The 20,965-nt window shown below is 35.0% G+C and overlaps 1 protein-coding gene across 5 annotated transcripts in view; it reads right to left on the reverse strand.

Annotated features, from left to right (window-relative positions):
- The window catches only part of Agk (acylglycerol kinase), a 76,503-nt gene that overhangs the window by 25,435 nt on the left and 30,103 nt on the right, over positions 1–20,965 (reverse strand). For all 5 annotated transcript variants that reach the window (XM_026405401.2, XM_026405402.2, XM_026405398.2 and 2 more), the window contains exons 5-9: positions 19,923–19,998; positions 13,531–13,623; positions 10,674–10,706; positions 9,085–9,179; positions 4,665–4,734 (exon numbers count right to left, since the gene is read on the reverse strand). In XM_026405401.2, coding sequence (XP_026261186.2) covers positions 4,665–4,734; positions 9,085–9,179; positions 10,674–10,706; positions 13,531–13,623; positions 19,923–19,998 — 367 coding nt within the window. The remainder of the gene's footprint in view (positions 1–4,664; positions 4,735–9,084; positions 9,180–10,673; positions 10,707–13,530; positions 13,624–19,922; positions 19,999–20,965) is intronic.

Genomic DNA, 20,965 nt, shown 5'->3' on the forward strand with positions numbered 1-20,965 from the left:
AGGTCTGGGCAGGCAGGCAGATCATGAGATGGACAGATCAGCAAAAAAAAAAAAAAAAAAAAAACACAGCCAGGTCCACACAGCAAAGGAGATGTGTTGCCCCAATTCACAGACACCCTGAAAGAGCAAATCCCTGAGAAAGCAGGGATTTGAGGGAGAAAATAGTTGAAAGAGCGGATTGGAATATAGGCTTAAGGAACAATGAAAAGAAAACAATTCCTATCAATTATTTACCTGCCTAACCTAGGAAGCTTAGGGACTCTAGATGAAGACATAGATGGAGGGACCCCTGAAGAACCTCTAAGTATCTTAGGAAAATGCTCAGAGCCCGGGTCTAAGAAGAAGGAGTCCAAGTAACCAGCCAGGAAGGATACAGAGGATAAGGGAAATGTTCCAGCCCCCCACCATCTCCCCTATCTGGTTCTGTGGTCTAAAAATTGAAAAATCAAAAAGACTAGAAAAAATTCCATGAATCTTTCCAGTAGTTTCTTTAGAGTTAAGTATTCAAGATGTCTATATTGGAAAAAAACTGCTCTTTAAAAATCATGGTATATTGCCAGGTGATAAAGTAGAAAAAGCAACAGACCATGAGTCAGAAAACAGTCTAGCTCTGTCTCCAACATAGTCACATAACCAGTGACTGTCAAATGAAGATGCTGATACACATCTTGACTCAGTCAGAGGTTCAAATGAGATATGAACACATGGTGAACATTGAAAAAGCTAAATGCAAGACATCATTATAACTTCCAATGACTGCTGCTTTTATCTTTGGAGAATCTGCAGTTAAATGTTTATTGGAGTTTGAGTTGATCTCTAAAAGAAGAATTTGTTGTCAGGCTTCATCTATAATGCTTATAGTTTCAGACTATGCCTTAATGCTTTTCTCCCTATCTGAAAGCTCTTTCCAAAAACAAGGAGAAAAGGGGAAATGAATTAAACTGAGTTGAGTTCCTCAGAAACCAGAGGAGAAGCTGTTTTCCAGGAACTCACTTAAAAGTTTTCTGCTTCCTGGGCTGCATCATCAATACACGGAACCTGTGGTAATTTGGATCTTGGTTTCATCAATTCAAAAAATCAGTACATTGAAGGAAAGAGATAGAGAGATGAGACATTTAAATAAAGCACATCAACTATTTCCAATTAAATTCTAATTACTATAAAATGTACTTCTAATACTTATATAACCAAAAGTAAATCACTCAGTTATTAAGAAATCTACCCTGATATATCCTGTTATTAAGAGAGAATCTTTTAGCAATAACAATGTTTTAAAATACTATCTTCTAGATAACAATCTAGTACTTTACCTAGGCTAGAATTTCTTTAAGCAAAGGTTTTACATTTTGTGAGAACAACCTAACTTTATTATATGCTGAAAGATCAACTACAATATTTAAATCACTTCTCTTATGACCAATGAGGTCATGCTAGAGCCTGGCTATCTCTGCATGAAGAAAGGAAAATACAAGGCAAATCTTAAAAGCTCATGTTTACCAGTTATAAATGCACACTGCAAACTCTACCCAGGGTGACCTCTTATCTGAAATGTTTTGGATCAGAAACATTTCCAATTTTGGAGTTTTTAGGATTTGGGAATATTTTCACAAAGATCACCAGTTGAGCATCCTGAATCTGGAAAGTTCTAAATTTCAGATTTGAATCTGATCAGAATCAAATCTGACTGAATTTTTGATTCAGACAAATCTGAAATTTGGAGCTTTCCAGATCTGGGATGCTCAATCAGTGTTACTAATAGAGACTTTTAGGGCTTGAAGTTTGAAATTATGACCCTTTAGCAAATATCAAGAAGCATATGAAATATAAAAATGTTCATTCTGAAAGTAGCTGGTACTTTTTTTTCTCCCCCTGGTACCAAGGACTGAACTCAGGGGTGCTTAACCACTTAGCCACATCTCAAGTCCTTTTTATTTTTATTTTGAGACAGGATCTCACTAATTTGCTTAGGGCCTCACTGTATTGCTGAGGCTCGCTTTGAACTGTGATTGTCCTGCCTCAGCCTCCCCAGCCACTGGGATTACAGGATTGTTCCACCATGCCTGGCAGAAGTTGGTATATTTTAAGGCCAAATCTGAGTAAAGAGTACAAGAAACTTACAATTTATAGGATGATTTAACAGTACAGATTTGCCTTCTTAGGAATTTGTCCTTTTTTTTTAAGTTATTGATGGATCTTTATTTTCTTCATTTGTTTAAATGTGGTGCTAAGAATTGAACACAGTGCCTCACACATGCTAGATGAGCACTCTACCACTGAGCCACAACTCTAGCCCATGTATTTTGACTAGGGGAAAACAAATTAGATGAAGAAAGAACAATAATTTAACTACTATCCAAGTAAGAATATATGTTTTCTAGGAATTAAATTCTTTTTAAAGAGAGAATCCTGATCAAGAATCGGAAATGGGTATTGAACATTTTCCCCAAAACAGTTTATTTTGGAAAAAATGTCAACCAAAAAATCTAAGTAGTACAATGAATACCATTTATACCTCTCACCTAAATTCATCATTACCCATATCTCTCCACTATATTAGCCTTATCTCTATGTGTGTATGTTCCATAGTATTACTTAATTTGCAAATAAGTTAAGGAATTCACAAATATTTCAGCATGCCTCTCCTAAGAACAAAGATATACACAGACATAACATTGCACCAATGTCACTCTCTAGAAATCTAACACTAATATATAATATCTAATATAGACTTCATATTAAAATATCTCTCTAAATGTTCTAATAATGTCTATCAGGATTGCCACTGATTTTCATTTTTCTGATCTAGGATCTTATACTGGATTTAGTTTTACTTCTTTAGTTTCCCTTAATCTTGAAGAGACTACCTTCTTTTGGATTTCATGACATTGACATTTTTGGAAGAGGCCAGTCCAAAATTTGTATTTGTCTGATACTTTTCTTGTGATGAGATTTAATTAGATTCAGATGAGTTTATCACTTTGGTCAGGAAACTGCATAAGTGCTGGTGCATGTTTCTCAGTATATCACATCAGAAGTCAGATAATGTCAGTTTGCTCCATTATTGGTGGTATTCAGTTTGATTACTTGGATGAAGTGGTATATGCTAGTTTTTTCCACTCTAAAAATGTATTTTTTCTTTTTAATTATTAATAATTTGAGACTATTTGGATATTTGTTTCCCAACAGCTTTTTATCTAATACTTTTAGTATTCATGGATGATCTCAACCTGAAATCAATTAGCCATATGATGACGGAAAATACTAATGTTCTTATTCTATCATTCCATTTACATTTATAAGCTGGCAATTCTGTGATATCACTGGACACTCATGGATTCTTCATTTTTATTTACGGTATTATAATCCATCAGTGTTACTGTTTTTTTGATATTCAAAATGTCCCCAAATCAGTGAGTATGACACCACCAGGCTGGTTCTTTTCTTTCTGTGATGTCTCCATCAATTTTTGAGTACTCCCTTGCCTTTCTGCTCTGCTTCTAAAAAGCATCCCATCACAGAATCTTGATTATTTTTGTTAGGGAATGTTTAGAGAAGAAAATCTGAATGCCAGGCATGTTCACTTCTGTGGGGTGTCCATTGCCTCTAATCCCTTTCAGAGGGCATAGCCAGCAAACGAATTTCTAAAACAATTCATGAGTTTCTCTACAGATGAACCAGAAAATGTTAAACAATTCGATATAAAAATAGGATGTTCTGTTCCCACCTAGGATGTATAGAAGCTATAAAAAACATTATTCCTACCTGAAAATTGAGAAAAAGAAAAACTATAAAAATCACAACTTTTCTAAGTCCATATGAAAGGTAAGATTGCAAGACAACCAAGTAACTTGAGTTCCAAATAATGACAGATTGCTCCAAAGTAAAGATGGGACAGGAGCAAGGTTTCAACTCCAACAAAGCATAGGAGAAAGAATTGGCCACTATATAAACAAGTGAGATGAAATCAGTCACTGTCCTAAGGACTTTATATTTATGAGCTCTCTTAATATTCAGAACAACCATATGAACAGATAAACTGCTTGTGATCCAAAGACAGTCAACAGAAGAACTGAAAATAGAGATGTAACTCATTAGGAAGACATACAGAGGAATTCATAACAGAAGTCAAGAAAAAAGCTGATACATTAAAAAGTAGCATCATATACTTAAAACTACTGAAGTAGTATACACTTAAAATAGATAAGATAGTAAATTTTGTTTATGTGATGTTTACCATGATATTTTTTTTTTTTACTTGCATGTGTGCATGTAGTACCATGGATCAGGCCCTTGGAGATGTTAAGAATACACTCTACCACTGAGATGTACACTCAGTCCCTACCACACACAATATCTTTAAAAAGTAGGATCATAAGCATATTAATTAGTGATTTAACGCATAAGATGTTTTTTTTTGTTTTTTTGTTTTTTGGTGGTGGTGGTGCTGGGGATTGAACCCACAGCCTTGTGCACGCTAGGCAAGCACTCTACCAACTGAGCTATATCCCCAACCAGCACATAAGATTTTTGTTCTGGAGATTAATACTTGGAATAGGGAGGGAAGAGGGACTATTCATTGATGTCTAATTTGAACCACAATTTTCTTTTACATGTACATGTCTACTACTTCCATAATTTTTTCAAAATCGAAGGAAAGATTTTACCTTGATCTGTAAGACGTCAAGTGGAACTGTCTCTCCTTTTACAATGGCAAGTGTGGCATCTGTAATATGTCTAAATAGGAACAAAGAGGAAATTATGCTGTGAAAAATAAGCAACATCTCTCCCCCCACCACATATACATTCCCGCCCAGAATAGGAGTAGATAGGTAAGGAAGATGTCTTTCAAAATAGTCTAAGAAAGCAGAACAAAGGAGTATAAAAGAATATTTATTTAAATATTTATTTATATATTTATAACTGATATAAATATGGTAGAAGGCTCTGATACAGACTCAAAAGAGAAGGCTTTGGCAAAGAGAAGTTTGTACAAGGCATCAATCACTTATTTAACATTTATTGAGTCTCTCCATTGTGCCTTATATTTAATCATAGGAAAACATAGTACTTAAATAAATAATAATAATAATAATAATATAACATCTTTAATTCATTGTAAGAAATTCAGGCACTTAAAAAAAAACAGTATATCTTTATACTCTAACAGACAAAAGGGTAAATAAAGGACAGGATTTGTTGTAGCTATCTTAACAAAATATAATCCAGAACCCAAGACATATTTCTCTTATTTTCCAGGATTACTAGGATATACTTCATTTTAATTGATGATTCTTTTGCTCAAAGACTCAAGACTATTCATATTTACGTCCTGACAGTCTTTTGAAAAGTACTCGTCAAAGTCACATGCTACTGACATCTATTCAGAGCACTATGTTATTCTGGAGTTTCTTCTTTAATTGGAGCTAAGATTAGACACACATAAATACACAAGGAATAGTCAAAAAATAAATATTACACCAGCAAGTGGTTAGAAAAGAAGATACTTGCTCTCAGAGTGAAAGAATAAGGGGACTTATGTCAAGTACTTCCTCGAACCTCCAGGTCTTGTAATTCATCTCCAGTCTCTCATGGCTGGCCATTCTCATCCTTTAGGTCTTGGTTGAAATACCACCATCTCAGAGACCCACCCCATTCAGCCTGTAGTGAGGGCTTTCCCTATAATTCTCTATCACTAAACTGTTAATGTCCCTTCAGAGATCACGATTTATCATACACTGTGAATCTCTTTATCACCTGCCTCCTGAAAGCTGAAAGTTCTATAAGGTTAGTAATGATTTACGTGCTTTTACCGATCAATGTAAAACCTAAACCTAGCATAGTGCATGGCATATGTAGACACTCAATATTTTCTGAATGAATTGTTTTATTCTGTAAAAAGTACAGAAAATAGTACCATCAATTCCTGTATGTTCCTCACCCAGCCTAGATGATTATCAACTAATTCAGACAATCTTACTTCCTTTCTATCCCTCACATATCCCCTCTCTTCTATCAATTAAAGCCAATCTTAGATATCTTGATACTTCATGCATAATTATTTCATTGTGAATTTCCAAAAGATAAAGGTGCTTTTAAAAACCATGATATACATTATCATACCTAAAATATTTTAAAATTTCCTGTCAACATATTTAGTCAATGTTCAAATTTCTTCATTGAACATTTAATATGTGTGTGTGTGTGTGTGTGTGTGTGTGTGTCTGTATATATACAGACACACACACACACACACACACACATTTTATATGTATGCATTTCCTGGTATCATCTGTAAGTGATCAGTTTTCATTTTTATTTTCTTAGTACTAACTATGAAATCATTCATAGATTTAAATATATTTGATATATTGAATATAGATAGTATTGATACTAAAATTGTCCCAGGTGAGTGAATCTTAATGGTGAGATTCAAGGGCAGTATATAACTACAATGAATGATGAGAAAGAGTAGCCACAGAGGTCCATGTTAATGCTGCCAAATTGAGGAGAAACTAAGAGTCCTTTCCTTGTGCTTATTTAAGCAAGGACAATTAAGTTTGAAAATACTATTCTAAGTCTGCTAATACTTATTTTGTTTATCTGTTTTAGGTTCATGGCAAAATTGAGAGGCAGGTAAAGAGATTTCCCCCACTAGCCCTGCACTCACACATACACAGCCTCCTCAGTTATCACCATTCTGCTCTAGAGTGGTTGTTACATTTGTTACAGTTGGCAAACTACATCCACTCATTCAAATTCCAGAGTTATATAAGGGTTCACTGTATGTTGCACATTTTATGGATTTCAACAAACATATAAAGACACACATCTATCACTATAGTATCATATAGAATAGTTTCACTGCCCTAAAAATCCTCTCTGCTCTGCCTATTCAACCCTTTCTTCCCCCCACTCTGGCAACCATTGATCTTTTTTGTCTCCATAGTTCCACAGTCAAATAGTTGAAACCATACACTGTGTAGCCTTTTCAGATTGGCAGTGTTAATTTACCAGTATGAATTTCAGCTTCCTCTGTGTCTTTCATGGCCTGAAAGCTCATTTCTTTGCTTATTTCTTTTTAGAGCTGAATAATATTCCAATTGTCTGCATGTACCAGGTTATTAATTTACCATTTACCTACTGTTTATTTATCCATTTACTACTGTTTATTTCTTTTTGTATGAATTTTGGCAAATTGGTCCATTTCATCTAGGTTATCAAATTATGGTCATAGAGTTGTTCAGACAGAAGACAACTAAAATGCAACCTGAAGTTCATCATTCTCCAACAATATAACTGAAAGTTCTAAATCAAGTAGTACTAAAGCACAAACAGCACTTCTAGGATTATTTACCTGCAACATTTCAAATTCCAAAAAAAAAAAAAACAAAACATACTTTTTCCTTGTAGTAATTATGATACAAGAAATCTTGGCAGCAGAGCAAAAAGCAAAGCTGTGTTCTTTTTAAAGAGCCTTAGGCAACTGCCAGGTTAAGAGGTCTACAAAATTCTAATCTAGGACAGAATTACTCGATTACCTAAGAGCCCAGGGGTATGTTTATAAATTAAGCTTTATAAATCTTTAAATTATAAATGGAAGCAGCAATAACAATAGTTTAACAACAGAGGAAAATCAGCTTCCAAAAAATTGACTGCTATCTCAGATTCTAAGGGTTGCCACACTCCAGATAAACTGGCTTTGGGAAAAGCAAAGGGTTCTCCAAAGCAATTGCCTACTCTGATCACTGGCATATGGTATTTGCAGATGTTGGCTAAAGCAGTTCAAATAACTTCTACCAACACAAGGGAAGACAAGTTCTCTAATGTAACCAAGACCTGAACCAGATAGGATTAATCTCAGAGAGGCAAAAAATGTTTGAGTAATTCATTTGTCATTACTATTGTCCCTCAAAAATTCTAAATTGGGCCAAAAAGTACAGCCAGTTAAAACAGCCTCTCTGTTTGCTCGGCCTCAGGATGGTTGGTGAATAGCTGAATGATCACCATTATACTCAAGATTGAAGCATGTGTGATGTTTGAATATATGTCTTATATATGCCTATGTGCACACCTAGTGTTTGATACAGGCACCAAGACTTTTATAAAAATTCAGAACTATTAAGTTATAATAGGTGGCTCCTAAAATTACAACAGCAACAAAAAAAATATACAAAAACTAGCCTAATCAAACAATTCTAAAGAAGGAAAAAAAATCCTTACCCAAAATTGAAAATTGCCTGAGTATTATTAATTCTAGAAGGTAATAATTAGAAAAGTCATAAGGAAATTTTAATTAATTAATTCAACTAATATTCACTTACTGACTTCTTCTAATGTGTCACAAAGCTTACATTAAAGATCATATAACTCTCTCTCAGTGCTCCACTTATTTAGATTTCCTGGACAACCATTTGCTCAAGATTATGTTATTAATCACTGTGAAATCCAGTCCTCAAATTCAAGATCCCTATCTTCTTGAAAGACTAGGGCTTTGTTTCCATAATGCTTTCACAAAAACAGGACAACATTTGCCTGATTTCTGAACACATTGCCTGATTAGGCTAGCAATTTAATATAGATGTCAGAGCCACACTGCTTTTCTCCTCTGCTTTATCTACTGCCTACCACTTTAGGGAGCCCCAAAAGGATGTGATTATATCTAATGGTTATTATCTATTTATATTATCAAGATAATGAAGTCAAGAATACCAATTCAAACTTCACAACAGACTTGATAATTTTGCATGGAGCATACTTACAATAAACAAACGGTCAGTGCAAATCTGCCTTTCTAAAGGAATCTTACAGTGTAAAAGTGCAAGAACAGTTTGGGTCAGAAATACCATCTTTATAACTGATAAAGAACATGAAGTACTCATCTCCACATCTGACCTAGCAGAGTCCCACAACCCAACTGGGAAACTTCCCAGTGAACTGAAAAGTTGAACCTTGATTTAGGTCTTCCTCCCAATTATTGGAAGTTTTAAGCCATCAAACTCAAAAAACAAAAGGACATCAAATGTGATTTTTTTATCCCTAAGCTCGCTCACTCACAAATGCTAACATTCCACATTGACAACCTACTGGACTTTGCTTCCACTTTCGGCAAAGAGGGTATGACTCAAACTACTGGTCTGTCCCAGTGGGATAAATCCAATGGGAATCTTACTGAAGGTAGCCTGGGAGAAAAAAAAAGAAGAGAAAAGTTATATTGTTAAAGTTAGAAAATGAGTCTTAACAAAGAGACACAAGTATGTCCACCAGGACAAAGTTATTAAGCCCTCCATCTGCTTCCCCACTGTCCCTCCCATATCCCTAGAGCGGTAATCGAATATCACTAAGAGAATAGTTTCTAGAATAATTTAGAATTTAGAGAAACTATTTGGGTTCTCATTAATGACCACTGTTTGGAAGAAACGTAATTCAGATAATGAGGGTCTTGTAGATATTGGATCAATGTACTAGTGTGACAGAGACTGCATTGTTATCACACCACTTGAAAAAGCTGCAGATAAAATTCAAGTAAAAATACCTATCATTGAACAGTGAGCAGGTGAAAGGACACTATAAATTACCTCAAGTACAAATAAAACAAAGAGAATAAGCAAGTAGCAGAAGGTAATGGAATAGTGGTCAATTTAATTAAATGCCACAAATACAGTAGACACTATAAGGTTCATGAAAACTATTTTGAGCACAGTTTACTCTTACCACAGTTTTTCTCTTACTGAGAAGGTTGTTTTTAATTATAATTATTTTAAATTATTATAGAAAAGTACATGGATATTAAAAACAACCATGAGTCTACAACCCAGATTTTAATAATGTTAACAATTGCCATTTTGCTTCAGCTATTTTAAGTAATAAAATGGCACTGATAACTTGAAATTCCTTCTCTTCCTATTCTTGTCTCTCCCTTCCCAAAGAAAACCATTATCCTTCAAACAGAAGACAGGCCAGTGGGATTCCTTTCTACCCATGTTATCATTCTTGCCACGTATCTAGACACCCATTAACGATATGCAGTATTGCTTTATGAATTTTAAAACTTTGTAGAAATTCATCACATGCTTCAGCAACCTGTCTTTTAAAATTCAATATTTGAGATTTAAACATATAGATACTATAGATCTAATTCATTCTTTTAACTGCTGGCTGGTTTTCACCAGGTGACTATACCATGATTTATTTATGAAGGAATTCCTTAAGGAAAAGATACCATAGCAAAATTTTATGTTCTAAATAATGATTGTTAAAAGCTATTGGATACCCTGGATTACCAATTAGAAAGTCCACCATGGGTTGATGAGCACCCTATGAAAAGGCAGTGGTACTCTCCTTACTAAAATCCATTCTAATCACAACTTGTGCTTGCTTTAAAATATAAAATGGAGAAAAAAAGTAAAAGAAAAAAGAGGGAAAAAACAAACAGAAAAGTAAAAGCTAAAATATAATTACTCTCTCTTTTTGTTTTGTATTGAGGACTGAATCCAGAGGAGCTTTACCACCGAGTTATATCCCCAGTACTTTTTATTTTTTATTTTGAGACAGGGTCCCACTAAGTTGCCAAAGCTGGGCTCAAACTTCTGATCCTCCTGCCTCAGCCTCCTGAGTTGCTGGGATTACAGGCATGCACCACAAATCCAACCAATTACTCTTTCTTAAAAGCTCACCTCATCTGTTCTTCGCAGAACTCCAGTAACAACCTACAAATATATATATATAAAAATATCATGAATATGTTTTTCCTTTATCCTAACAAAATTGGGCTCAATTTTCACGGACCACAAATTTACTTGTTTTTCTTCCTAGAAATTATGTTAAATGATAAAATGGATCTTAAAACATACAGTATTCCAAAATATTATGAGCTACATTAGATATTATTACTATTAACCTATGATCAATAAAGACTAAGATAAAATAATTACAAAACTCCACATTAGTAAAATCATGTTTTAAGTTCTACAAAACATAATCTTATAATGTCTACATGCTTTTTTATATAACTGTGATGCACACAGACTAGTTTGCTACTACAAAGTATATATAAAGGAAAAAACAACTTGCTACACTCAGAGAAACCTGCACACAATAAATATTTCTTACTGAGGAATATGAAGACAAGGGAGATACTATTCTTATAAAGTTATGAAAAATACCAGAAGAAAAAAATAATTTCTCATTATTCTACCATAATGAATAGCCAATATTAATCACTTTTTAAAATTTTGGAACACTTCTCAAAAAATTTTTTAATCAATACCTATTTTATTTATTTATTTATTTATTTATTTATTTGAGAGAGAGAGAGAGAGAGAGAATTTTAATATTTATTTATTTTTTAGTTTTTCGGCAGACACAACATCTTTGTTTGTATGTGGTGCTGAGGGTTGAACCCGGGCCGCACGCATGCCAGGCGAGCGAGCTACTGCTTGAGCCACATCCCCAGCCCAATTAATATTACCATGATTATACCAAATATACAATTTGTTGTCTTTCCTTAAAAACATTTTGTCAAGTCAAGGCTGACACAAATCTTCTCCCTTGATCTTCTCCCACCTCACAGAGTTTCAGGATTAAATGGGGCTGTCAAGTGGTCTACTTCACTGTTTGTAGGCATGCTATCAGTATTCTTCACACTTCATTAAAAAGCCATAAAAACAACTACAAGATCATTAGCACAGCCTTTTAAAAAGCTCACTAAGGCTTACATAAGTGCCAAGTCAAACAGGACAAACAGCCTGTCTGCTGCTAGCTTCTCATCACTGTACACTGAAGACACCACCCAACAGAGATGACAGGTGATAAGAAATGAGGCCTGGGTGTAGATGGAACACCAGAACAATGGGTGGCATCCCCTGGACAGAGCTCTGAGGGGTTCTCAGTGTGCACCAGCAGCACTGGTGTGCTACAGGGAAAGAAGAGCACCTGCAGGACGACATACCATCCTTACTGGACCAAAGTAAGTTTCAAGGATGTGTCACTTTTTTTAATTAATAAACTTTCTTTTTAAAAAACAGTATTAGATTCAAAGAAAAATTGATAGGAAAGGACATTGATTTCCCATAGACCCCAAACTCCACAAATGTATACCCCATTACCAACATCCCCCAACTGTGTGGTACACCTCTTAAAATTGGTGAACCTGTATCAATCATCATTATGACCCAAACTCCACAGTTGATATTAGGGTCCACTGTGTGTTGCACATTCTCTGGGATTCAAAAAATATATAAAGACATGCGTCCATCATTATAAAGAGTAGTACTGTTGCCCTAAAACTCCTCTCTGCTCTGCATAGGCATCCCTCTCTTCTATCAACTTCTTAAAAACATTTTGTCAACTCAAGGCTGATCTTACAGTCTCCATAGTTTTGTGTCTCCCAGATGTCAAGTAGTTAGAATCAGAGAGTGTGCAGCCTTTTCACGTTGGCTTCTTTCACTTAGTAATAAGCATTTAAGCTTCCTTCAAGTCTTTCCATGGCCTGATAGTTCATTTCTCTTAATGCTTAATAATATTTCATTATCTGTCTATACCATTCTTTATTTATCCATTCACCTAGTAAAGGATACCTTATACCTTCCAAGTTTGGCTACTAAAGCTGCTATAAACATTTATGTGCAGGTTTTTGTGTGGACATTGAGTTTTCAATGCCTTTGGAAAATACTAAGGAACCTGACCATATGGGGAAAATATATTCAGTTTTGTGAGAAACTATCCAACTGTTCCAAAGTGGCTGTACCATTTTTTATTTTGTTTATTGCGAATTTTGGTTGTCCCAATAGGTACAAAGTGGCTAAACCATTTCACATTCCCACCATCAATGAATGAAAGTTCCTCTTATTCCATACCTTTAGCAGCATTGGATATTGTGAGTGTTTTAGATTTCAGTCATTCTAATAGGTATGTAGTGGTATCTTATTGAAGCTATGTAATAGTAAAGCAAAGGCAGGGTTGCACGTGTAATTCAGTGGGAGTGTTTACCTAACACATGCTAGGCCCTGAGTTCCATGCCCAGTAATGTAGAAAACAACAACAACAACAACAACAAAAAAAAAAACCACATGCATACATCTGAACATGTAGCCTCTCTTCCTAAAAATGCAGAATTAAGAAATAACATTAAATATGACAGTGATGATGTGAGAATGGGCAAGTCCCCATTTTCTTAAAAGGAATCTTTAAGTTTATTTGGTAAGGAATATTTCTCATAATAGAAACTATGATTCTATTACAAACAGGGCTACTTTCTAAGGGTTTTCAAACCCACCACCATTTTTCCTCATTTTTTATTCAGTTTTATCAAACTTCAATTTGATGATATATAAGCCTTTCTATGTGATGAATAGAGGTACTTACCAAAAAAGAAAAAAAGAAATAAAAGTGTGAGAAAAATTTAGAAATATACTAGTTTGACAGCAACAATCCCAAAGAATAAAGTTTAACTATAACACTATACTCCATTATTCTCAAATCTAATTTCCATTTTTCTCATCTTCAAATGGCCTCAAAGAGAAAGAGTCATACCTCTTGCAGTGTCCCATCTCCTCCAGCAACAATGATCACATCTGTGCTCTCCATCAATTCCAGGAGTTTCTTGGCTTGTCCCTCATAATCTGTCTGAAATACAAAAGACGACTTTGGTAAAGTTATCATCCTAGGTCAAGGTTAAAAATGTGAGATACTGGGGCTGGATTGTGGCTCAGTTGTAGCACATGTAAGGCACTGGGTTCGATCCTCAGTACCACATAAAAATAAATAAATAAAATAAAGATATTATGTCCAACTACAACAAATAAAAATAAAAATAATAAAATGTGGGGTACTTTCTTTAAAGTTTACACTGACTCTTTTCTTAAGTCTTACATAATTGATAGACATGAAAAAACAAATAGCTAATCAAAGCAATTACATATTGTTTTATATAAGTTTTATACTTTTAGAGCAAGAAGGAACTTCAGAAATTATCTAATCAGCTCTTTACTTCAAAAACAAAATTCAAACCCAATGATTTGCCCTAGTCAAAGGACTCATTTACAGTTCAGTGCAGATTCCATTACATCATTTACCCACTGCTTTTCATCTGAAGGTAGGAAGTCAAGTGTATATGCAAATAGGGAGACACGGAGGTAATGAAAAGAGCACAAATTTCAGAGCCCAAGAGACTTATTGAATCCCAACTCTGCTACTTTCTAGCTGAGTGGCCTTCAACTCTCCAGGTCTTAATTTCCTTATCAATGAAATTAGGTACTGAGGAGGGGTAATAATAGCTTCCTTGTTCTACTTTTGTAAAGCATAATGTAAGACAACTAGACAGGCAAATGTTCATAATTGGTACTGTACTAAATAATACAAGGTGATTGTTTGGTTGTGATTGTGCATAAAGAAATACAGGTATGTTTCAAAGTTACCATAAAAGAATACTTAAGCCTTACCATCTGCTGACAACATTTCATCTCAGATACATGCATGGACTTAAATGAAACATTTCAATCACCAATGATATGTGTATCTCTAAACGCCACAACAAATTTTAAAACACATAATGCAAGTGACACTGAAGAAGAAAACACTTCTTCCAATTGAAAGTACTCTAGGTACATTAATACACAAATATCTAGATTTCAGATGGGCTAATGCACCTATGGTAGAATAAAAATGTATGTGGTCTTTGTCCCCTGTTCCTGGCAGAGCTCCTGGAATTTACCAAGTGACAGAGGTCTTTTGTTGTTCATAGCAAGCCCTCTCAACCACACTTGAGTGTGCGCTCTAGTGGTGACTCTCCATGGGCCCTGGCTAGCTTCAAGATGGGGGTTGGCATCAGAAAGACCAGCAAAGGACTTAGGGAGCTGGAACTTGTAGCCTTATCCCCTGGCCACCAAGCAAGGCAGGAGACTTTAGACTGAGTTCATATACAAGTGGTCAGTTATTTAATCAATCATGCTTACTAATGGGACACCATAAAAACCCTCATGTTTTCAAGAGTCTGGGAGCTTCTAGTTAATGAACACATCCAGCTACTGTGAGGGTGCCATATCCAGAGGGCATGGAAACTCTCTGCCAACCCCACTGCCTCCACACCTTGTCATATGCATCTTTCCGTTTGGCTATTCCTGAGTTGTATCCTTTATAATAATCAGTAAACAAAATAAAAGTGTTTTCCCAAGTTTCAGTTATTCTAGCAAATTATCAAACCTGAGGAAGAGTTGTGGAACCTCCATTCACAGCTCGATGGTCAGAAGCACATGACCTCCTACTTCTGATATTTCAACTGGTCCTGCACTGAGGGTGGTCTTGGTAGGACTGAGCCTTTCACCTATGGAGTCTATGCTCATGGTGGAAGCTAGTGTCAGAACTGAACTGAACTGTTGGACAGTGTGAGAAAATACCCAGCAAGGAGTCACAGGTTACTAAGTCCTAATATGACATTAATTCAGAGGAAAAAGGAGGTTCCCTAAAATGATATCATTTAATTTTTCTACTTTTATTCTAAAAAGGAAATGATTTGCTTCAGAGTTACATTTACAAATATTTGGTTGCTTAAAAAGGAATATGCCCAGTCAATCTTGATTTAAAGGGCTTGTGAACACCCAGAAATGGGTGTGTGTTAGGAATCAGCATGGGTTCACTAAGATGCTCATTTCCTTCTTTGACAAATTATTAGCTCAAGAGGTTGGGATATTATACAGCCACATTGTACCTGGTCTTCAGCAAGGCCCCTGACAAGTTATTCCATGATCCCGCTGGACAAGGTGGAGAAATGTGGAAACAATATGCTAGAACACAATGCAACAGATTAGCAACCAATGAAATGTTTGTGGCCCCAAAGCAAAAGGCTCAGCAGAATGTCAATTATCAGATTACTATGGACATTTCATCAGGGCTTTCCCTTTAACCTCTTCCTAAACCCTTTGTCAACAATTAGGACAAAAAGTAATTGACTGGACATGTAAATGGTAAAAAGCTGACAATCTTGCCCTCCCTTACTTCTCCAACCTCTCTCCCTTTGCTCATCTCACTTACTATTCCCCCAACATGCCTCAGAGCCTTTCTATATGTGATATCTTTGGCCCATGATCTCTTTTCTCAAGCAACCATGTGACTCCTTCAAAGGTCATTTTATCAGACCAGTCTTCCCTGGCCATCTGAACTAAAACCAGCCCCCTCATTAAAGTTTCCTCCTCATCTTTCTTCTTAGCACTCAGCACTATCTGGCAAAACAGTTGTTTTTTTGTACATTTATTTTTTATCTGTGTTCTTTCCTTTCAAACTTTGAAAGAAAGCTCTTTCAGGACAGATGGTTTCTTTTGTTTAGAATGTATACTCAATACCTAGAACTGGTCTTAGCTATGGTAGGCACTCAATAAATACTTCCAAATACAATATATATGAATAGGTATATTTGAATACTTTCAAGAACAATTAATATACATGAATAGGTTCATCAATGAAAGAATTCAAAAAGATCTTGACGGATTTAGCAGACCATAATTAAGAAGATTACATTAATAAGAATAATGCATTTGAGGTGCTGATCTTGGGAAGAAAATATGAAATGTCCTAAAAGAGAAGAACAAAAAAGTAGCTTAATCACAAAAAAGCAGCCTAATGACACAAAAAAACAAAACAAATAAACAAAAAAACCCCAGTTACTGACCTTATGTCTCTCACAAAAACTAACTCCAAGTGGATCACTGAACTAAGGGTAAAATGCAAAACAATAAAACTTCCAGAAGATCATGTAGGAAAAAGTCTAAGAGATCTTGGGCTTGACAATGAAGTTTTAGCTACATTACCAAAAGCAAGATCCATAAAAGAAGAAATTAACAGAGCTGGGGTTATAGCTCAGTGGTACAGCACTTGTCTAGCATACAGGAGGCCCTGGTTTCCATCCCCAGCACTGCAAAACAAAAAACTAGTTAGTAAATTGGATTTCATTAAAATGAAAAACATCAGCTCTGAAAAAGACACTATCAAGCCAGGTATGGTGGTGCATTGCTTGTAATCCCAGCAACTCCAGAGGCTGAGGCAGGAAGATAGCCAATTAGAGGATAGCCTGAGCAACACAGAGAAACCCTGTCTCAAATAAAAAATAAAAAGGACTAGTAATGTGGCTCAGCAGCAGGGTACCCCTGAGTTCAATTCCTAATAGCACTAAACAAAACAAAAAAACAACAAAAAGACACTATTAAGAAAATGGAAAAACAAGACACAACAGAGACAAAATATTCACAAAATACATTTCTTATTCAAGGACTTATTTTAAAAAAATACAAAGAACTCTTAAAACTCAACAACCCAATTAAAAGAGCAAAGATCTGAATAGAGGCCTCATCAAGATCTGCAGATGGACAGTAAGCATATGGGAACATTATCTGTCATCAGGCAGGGAACTACAGATTAAAACAAGAAGATACCACTATATCTCTATTAAAATGTCTAAAATACAAAAGAGAAAACAGCAAATGCTGAGGACAATGCAGAACAACAGAATGCAAAATGTTGCAGATGCTTTGGAAGACCGTTTGACAGTTTGTTATAAAATTAAACAGACTTACATATTATCCAGCCATAGCATTCCTAAGTATTTACTCAAATGACTTAAAAACTTATGTCCACAAAAAAGTACACATTTGTAGCAATTTTATTCATAACTGCCAAAATAGGAAGCAATCTAAGTATACTTCAGTGAGTAAATGGATAAATGGCAGTATATCAAGATGACAGAATACTATTTAGCTACAACAAATAGCTTTTATGAATAAAAGAAATGAGCTTTATAAAGTTACAAATAGACAACGGAGGAAGGTAAAATGCTACATGAGAGAAGTCAACAGTTAGCATAGTGCTACATGAAAGACTCTAACCTGAAGAGGCTACACACTGTATGATTCCAACTATATGACATCCCTAAAGGTAAAAGTACAGCAACAGTCAAAAGTATAGCAAAAATGGACAAAACTATGTAGAGAAATAGACAAGTTAAACCAGAAAAAATCCAGGAAAGATAGAGATTTGAATCACATAATGAACAGATCTTACATAATGAACATAAACAGGACCTGGTACCTAATAATTGATATGAATCATTTTTAGGCATATACAGAACATTAATGAAAGAAGACCACATTCTGTTCTATAATACAAATTCCAATAAAATATGAAATTATATTGATTACCTTTTTACCAATGAAATTAAATCAAAAATCTAACAAAATGATAACAAGAAAAACTTCAGATTTGGAAATTAAAACATGTTTGAATAGCTCAAATTAAGCAAAAATCATGGTGAAATTAGAAAATATTTAGAAATGAATGATAATGAAAGTACTATATGTCAAAGTTAAAAGTTCACTATAACATTATTCACAATAGCCATGATAGGAAGCAAACTAAGTGTCCAAAAATGGATAAATGAATAAAGAAAATTTCCTTAACTAAAAAACACATTTCAACATAAAATAATGGATCATTAAAGTCAAAAATTCTTTGTGTATTTTTACCTATGGCATAATGGCTCACCTACATAAATTATTTGCTTTCTCTGTTTTAGAATTTCTCCATCTGTAAAATTATCCTCTTATTTATTGTCAGACATGATGATCTTCAGGAATAAAGTCTTCAATGTCAAGGATTTAAGAAAAAAAATTTAAGTAAGTTATAGAATACTGAAGCAGTAGAATAGAATTTATAGCTTTAAATATATATAATACAAAATAAAGATGAGAATGAATAAATAAGCATCAAGTTATAATGCCAAGATGGCAAGAAAAAAAATAGAATGAAGGAAATAATAACAGACCAGAAATGAATAAAATATAATCTCCCACGAAAATAAGAATAAGCCAAAAGATGGCAGGACTAATTATAGTGGAAAACCTTTCATAAGACTCCTAAGGGGAAAAAAATAAAAAGGGAAAAACTAAACAATAAGAAGAATGAAACAGGCATTTCAGATGCTATATAAATTTAAACTTAAAAAGAAGATATTATGTAAAACTTGATCCCCTCTGATTTGAAAACTTAGATGAAATGAACAAATTCCTTGAGTACTTCTAGAACCATTAAAGAAATTTAATACAAAGAAAATCTCCCTTCAAAGAAAACTCGAAGCTCAGATGGTTCTACTCATGAGTTCAATCAATCATTCAAAGAACAGATAATATCAATCTTACATGTAACTACTCTAACGTCTCTTACCTAGAATCTAACACATTGCAGGTACTCAAATGTCATCCTCCCCTTTCTCGAATCCCAAAAACAAACAACTGGAAGATGTCTCAGAAAAGTTGGAAAAGAGTTAACCTGTATATAATCAGACTAAATCACCTTTTAACCTCTGTGATTTAGTCAAAGTGTGCAATACTAGCAACAGGTTAACCAACCAACTTGGAAACACCTTATGGAATGTAGGCACCCATATATGTAAAATTCAACAAGTAGGGACTTCCGGCATCTTCTGAAACAGCACAATTTCTTCTTTTTTTCCATTTTCTTCTCACCTAAATCTGAAAATGCTAATTTCTCACCATAGATAATTCCTTACCAGAAAGAAAAACATTTATATATTTGTAGCACCACCAAGAAATTAAATTACTAAAACTGGAGGGTTTCCTATTTTGAGGAAAGAATTCTGTCAGCTACAACAACTTGTATCCTTCAAGAGATAATTCCATCTCCTGTCTCAGATGAAAGGAGCCAAGGTCTCCATGCCTCCACTTAATCCTGTTGTGAAAATGAAAAGCTGACAATGTCACAAAAAACAAAACTGCTTTTATTAATTATCAGAACAAAATACAACACTGATTTCTTTGCTCTTGTCTTAAGTGACAAGTGATTTCTGTTAAGAAGACAAGAGCAGAAGATACATTAAAGGGGTGATGGCTTTGGCAAAAATCAACACTCCGGAGCATTCTCACCTTAACGACAGTCACATCCATGCCAGATAAATGTAAAATCGGGGCAGCATTTTTTTCAAACAGAGTCCTGGCTTTGCTGCAGACAAAGGGGGGGGAAATATAATATTTTAACATAATACTCAAAAGGAAGGATTCCAAAAAACCCAACCATCTTCTCTGGAGTAGAATAAGAAAGACAAAGGAACATGTTTCTTTATTTGTTCAGGTATGGGAAGTTTATTGATGAGTATGAATTTCTACAGAGAGCAAAGCAGTGTGTCCCTTGTCTAATGCAGTCAGCTCTTATCCATTTTGGATGCCCATAGTGCACATGTGTGTTCCTCTTGAGGAAGATGAGACAGTAGATATGGCCCCACTCAGAACAACAGTGCCAATTCACTCAACATGCATTCACTGAACGCCTACTGAGTGATGGTCATAGGTGGAGGAGCTGGGGACACAACATCACAGAGAGCCAAAGACTATTTATCCTCATGGACCTTAGTTGTACTCCCTGGTATATTCTTTTATTCTAGTGGAAGAAAGGGAGGGTATCCACTGCAATATCATTCAGCCCAAGGGAACAGACTTAACAGAATATTGCTTTTTTTTTTTTTTTATTATTTCTTAGTTTTCGGCGGACACAACATCTTTGTATGTGGTGCTGAGGATCGAACCCGGGCCGCACGCATGCCAGGCGAGCACACTACCTCTTGAGCCACATCCCCAGCCCCCCAGAATATTGCTTAATTCTATCTTAATAAACACAAGCATTTGGAAAGAAATACATCATTTTTGACAATTTCTAATACTAGGAGTATCTCCATATCTTGAGTTTTAAACTTGTAGTGAAATCCCTGGAGAAAAATCAAAGATCTTTTCCATTCTGCCAAGAAAGGGAAATATTCAAAATTAATGTAATTATGGGAGAACTGGAGAGAAGCTGACCCCAAGCCCCAGGCTCAGTCATGCCCTCCTCTGCACTTCCTCTTCACTTTCCACACCCCATTAGAAACTTTCACAGTGATGAGGACTAGAGATTTCCATGATTGTCTTCAGGACTA

Source organism: Urocitellus parryii, chromosome 3, assembly GCF_045843805.1.
Source record: "Urocitellus parryii isolate mUroPar1 chromosome 3, mUroPar1.hap1, whole genome shotgun sequence".
Lineage (NCBI taxonomy): Eukaryota > Metazoa > Chordata > Mammalia > Rodentia > Sciuridae > Urocitellus > Urocitellus parryii.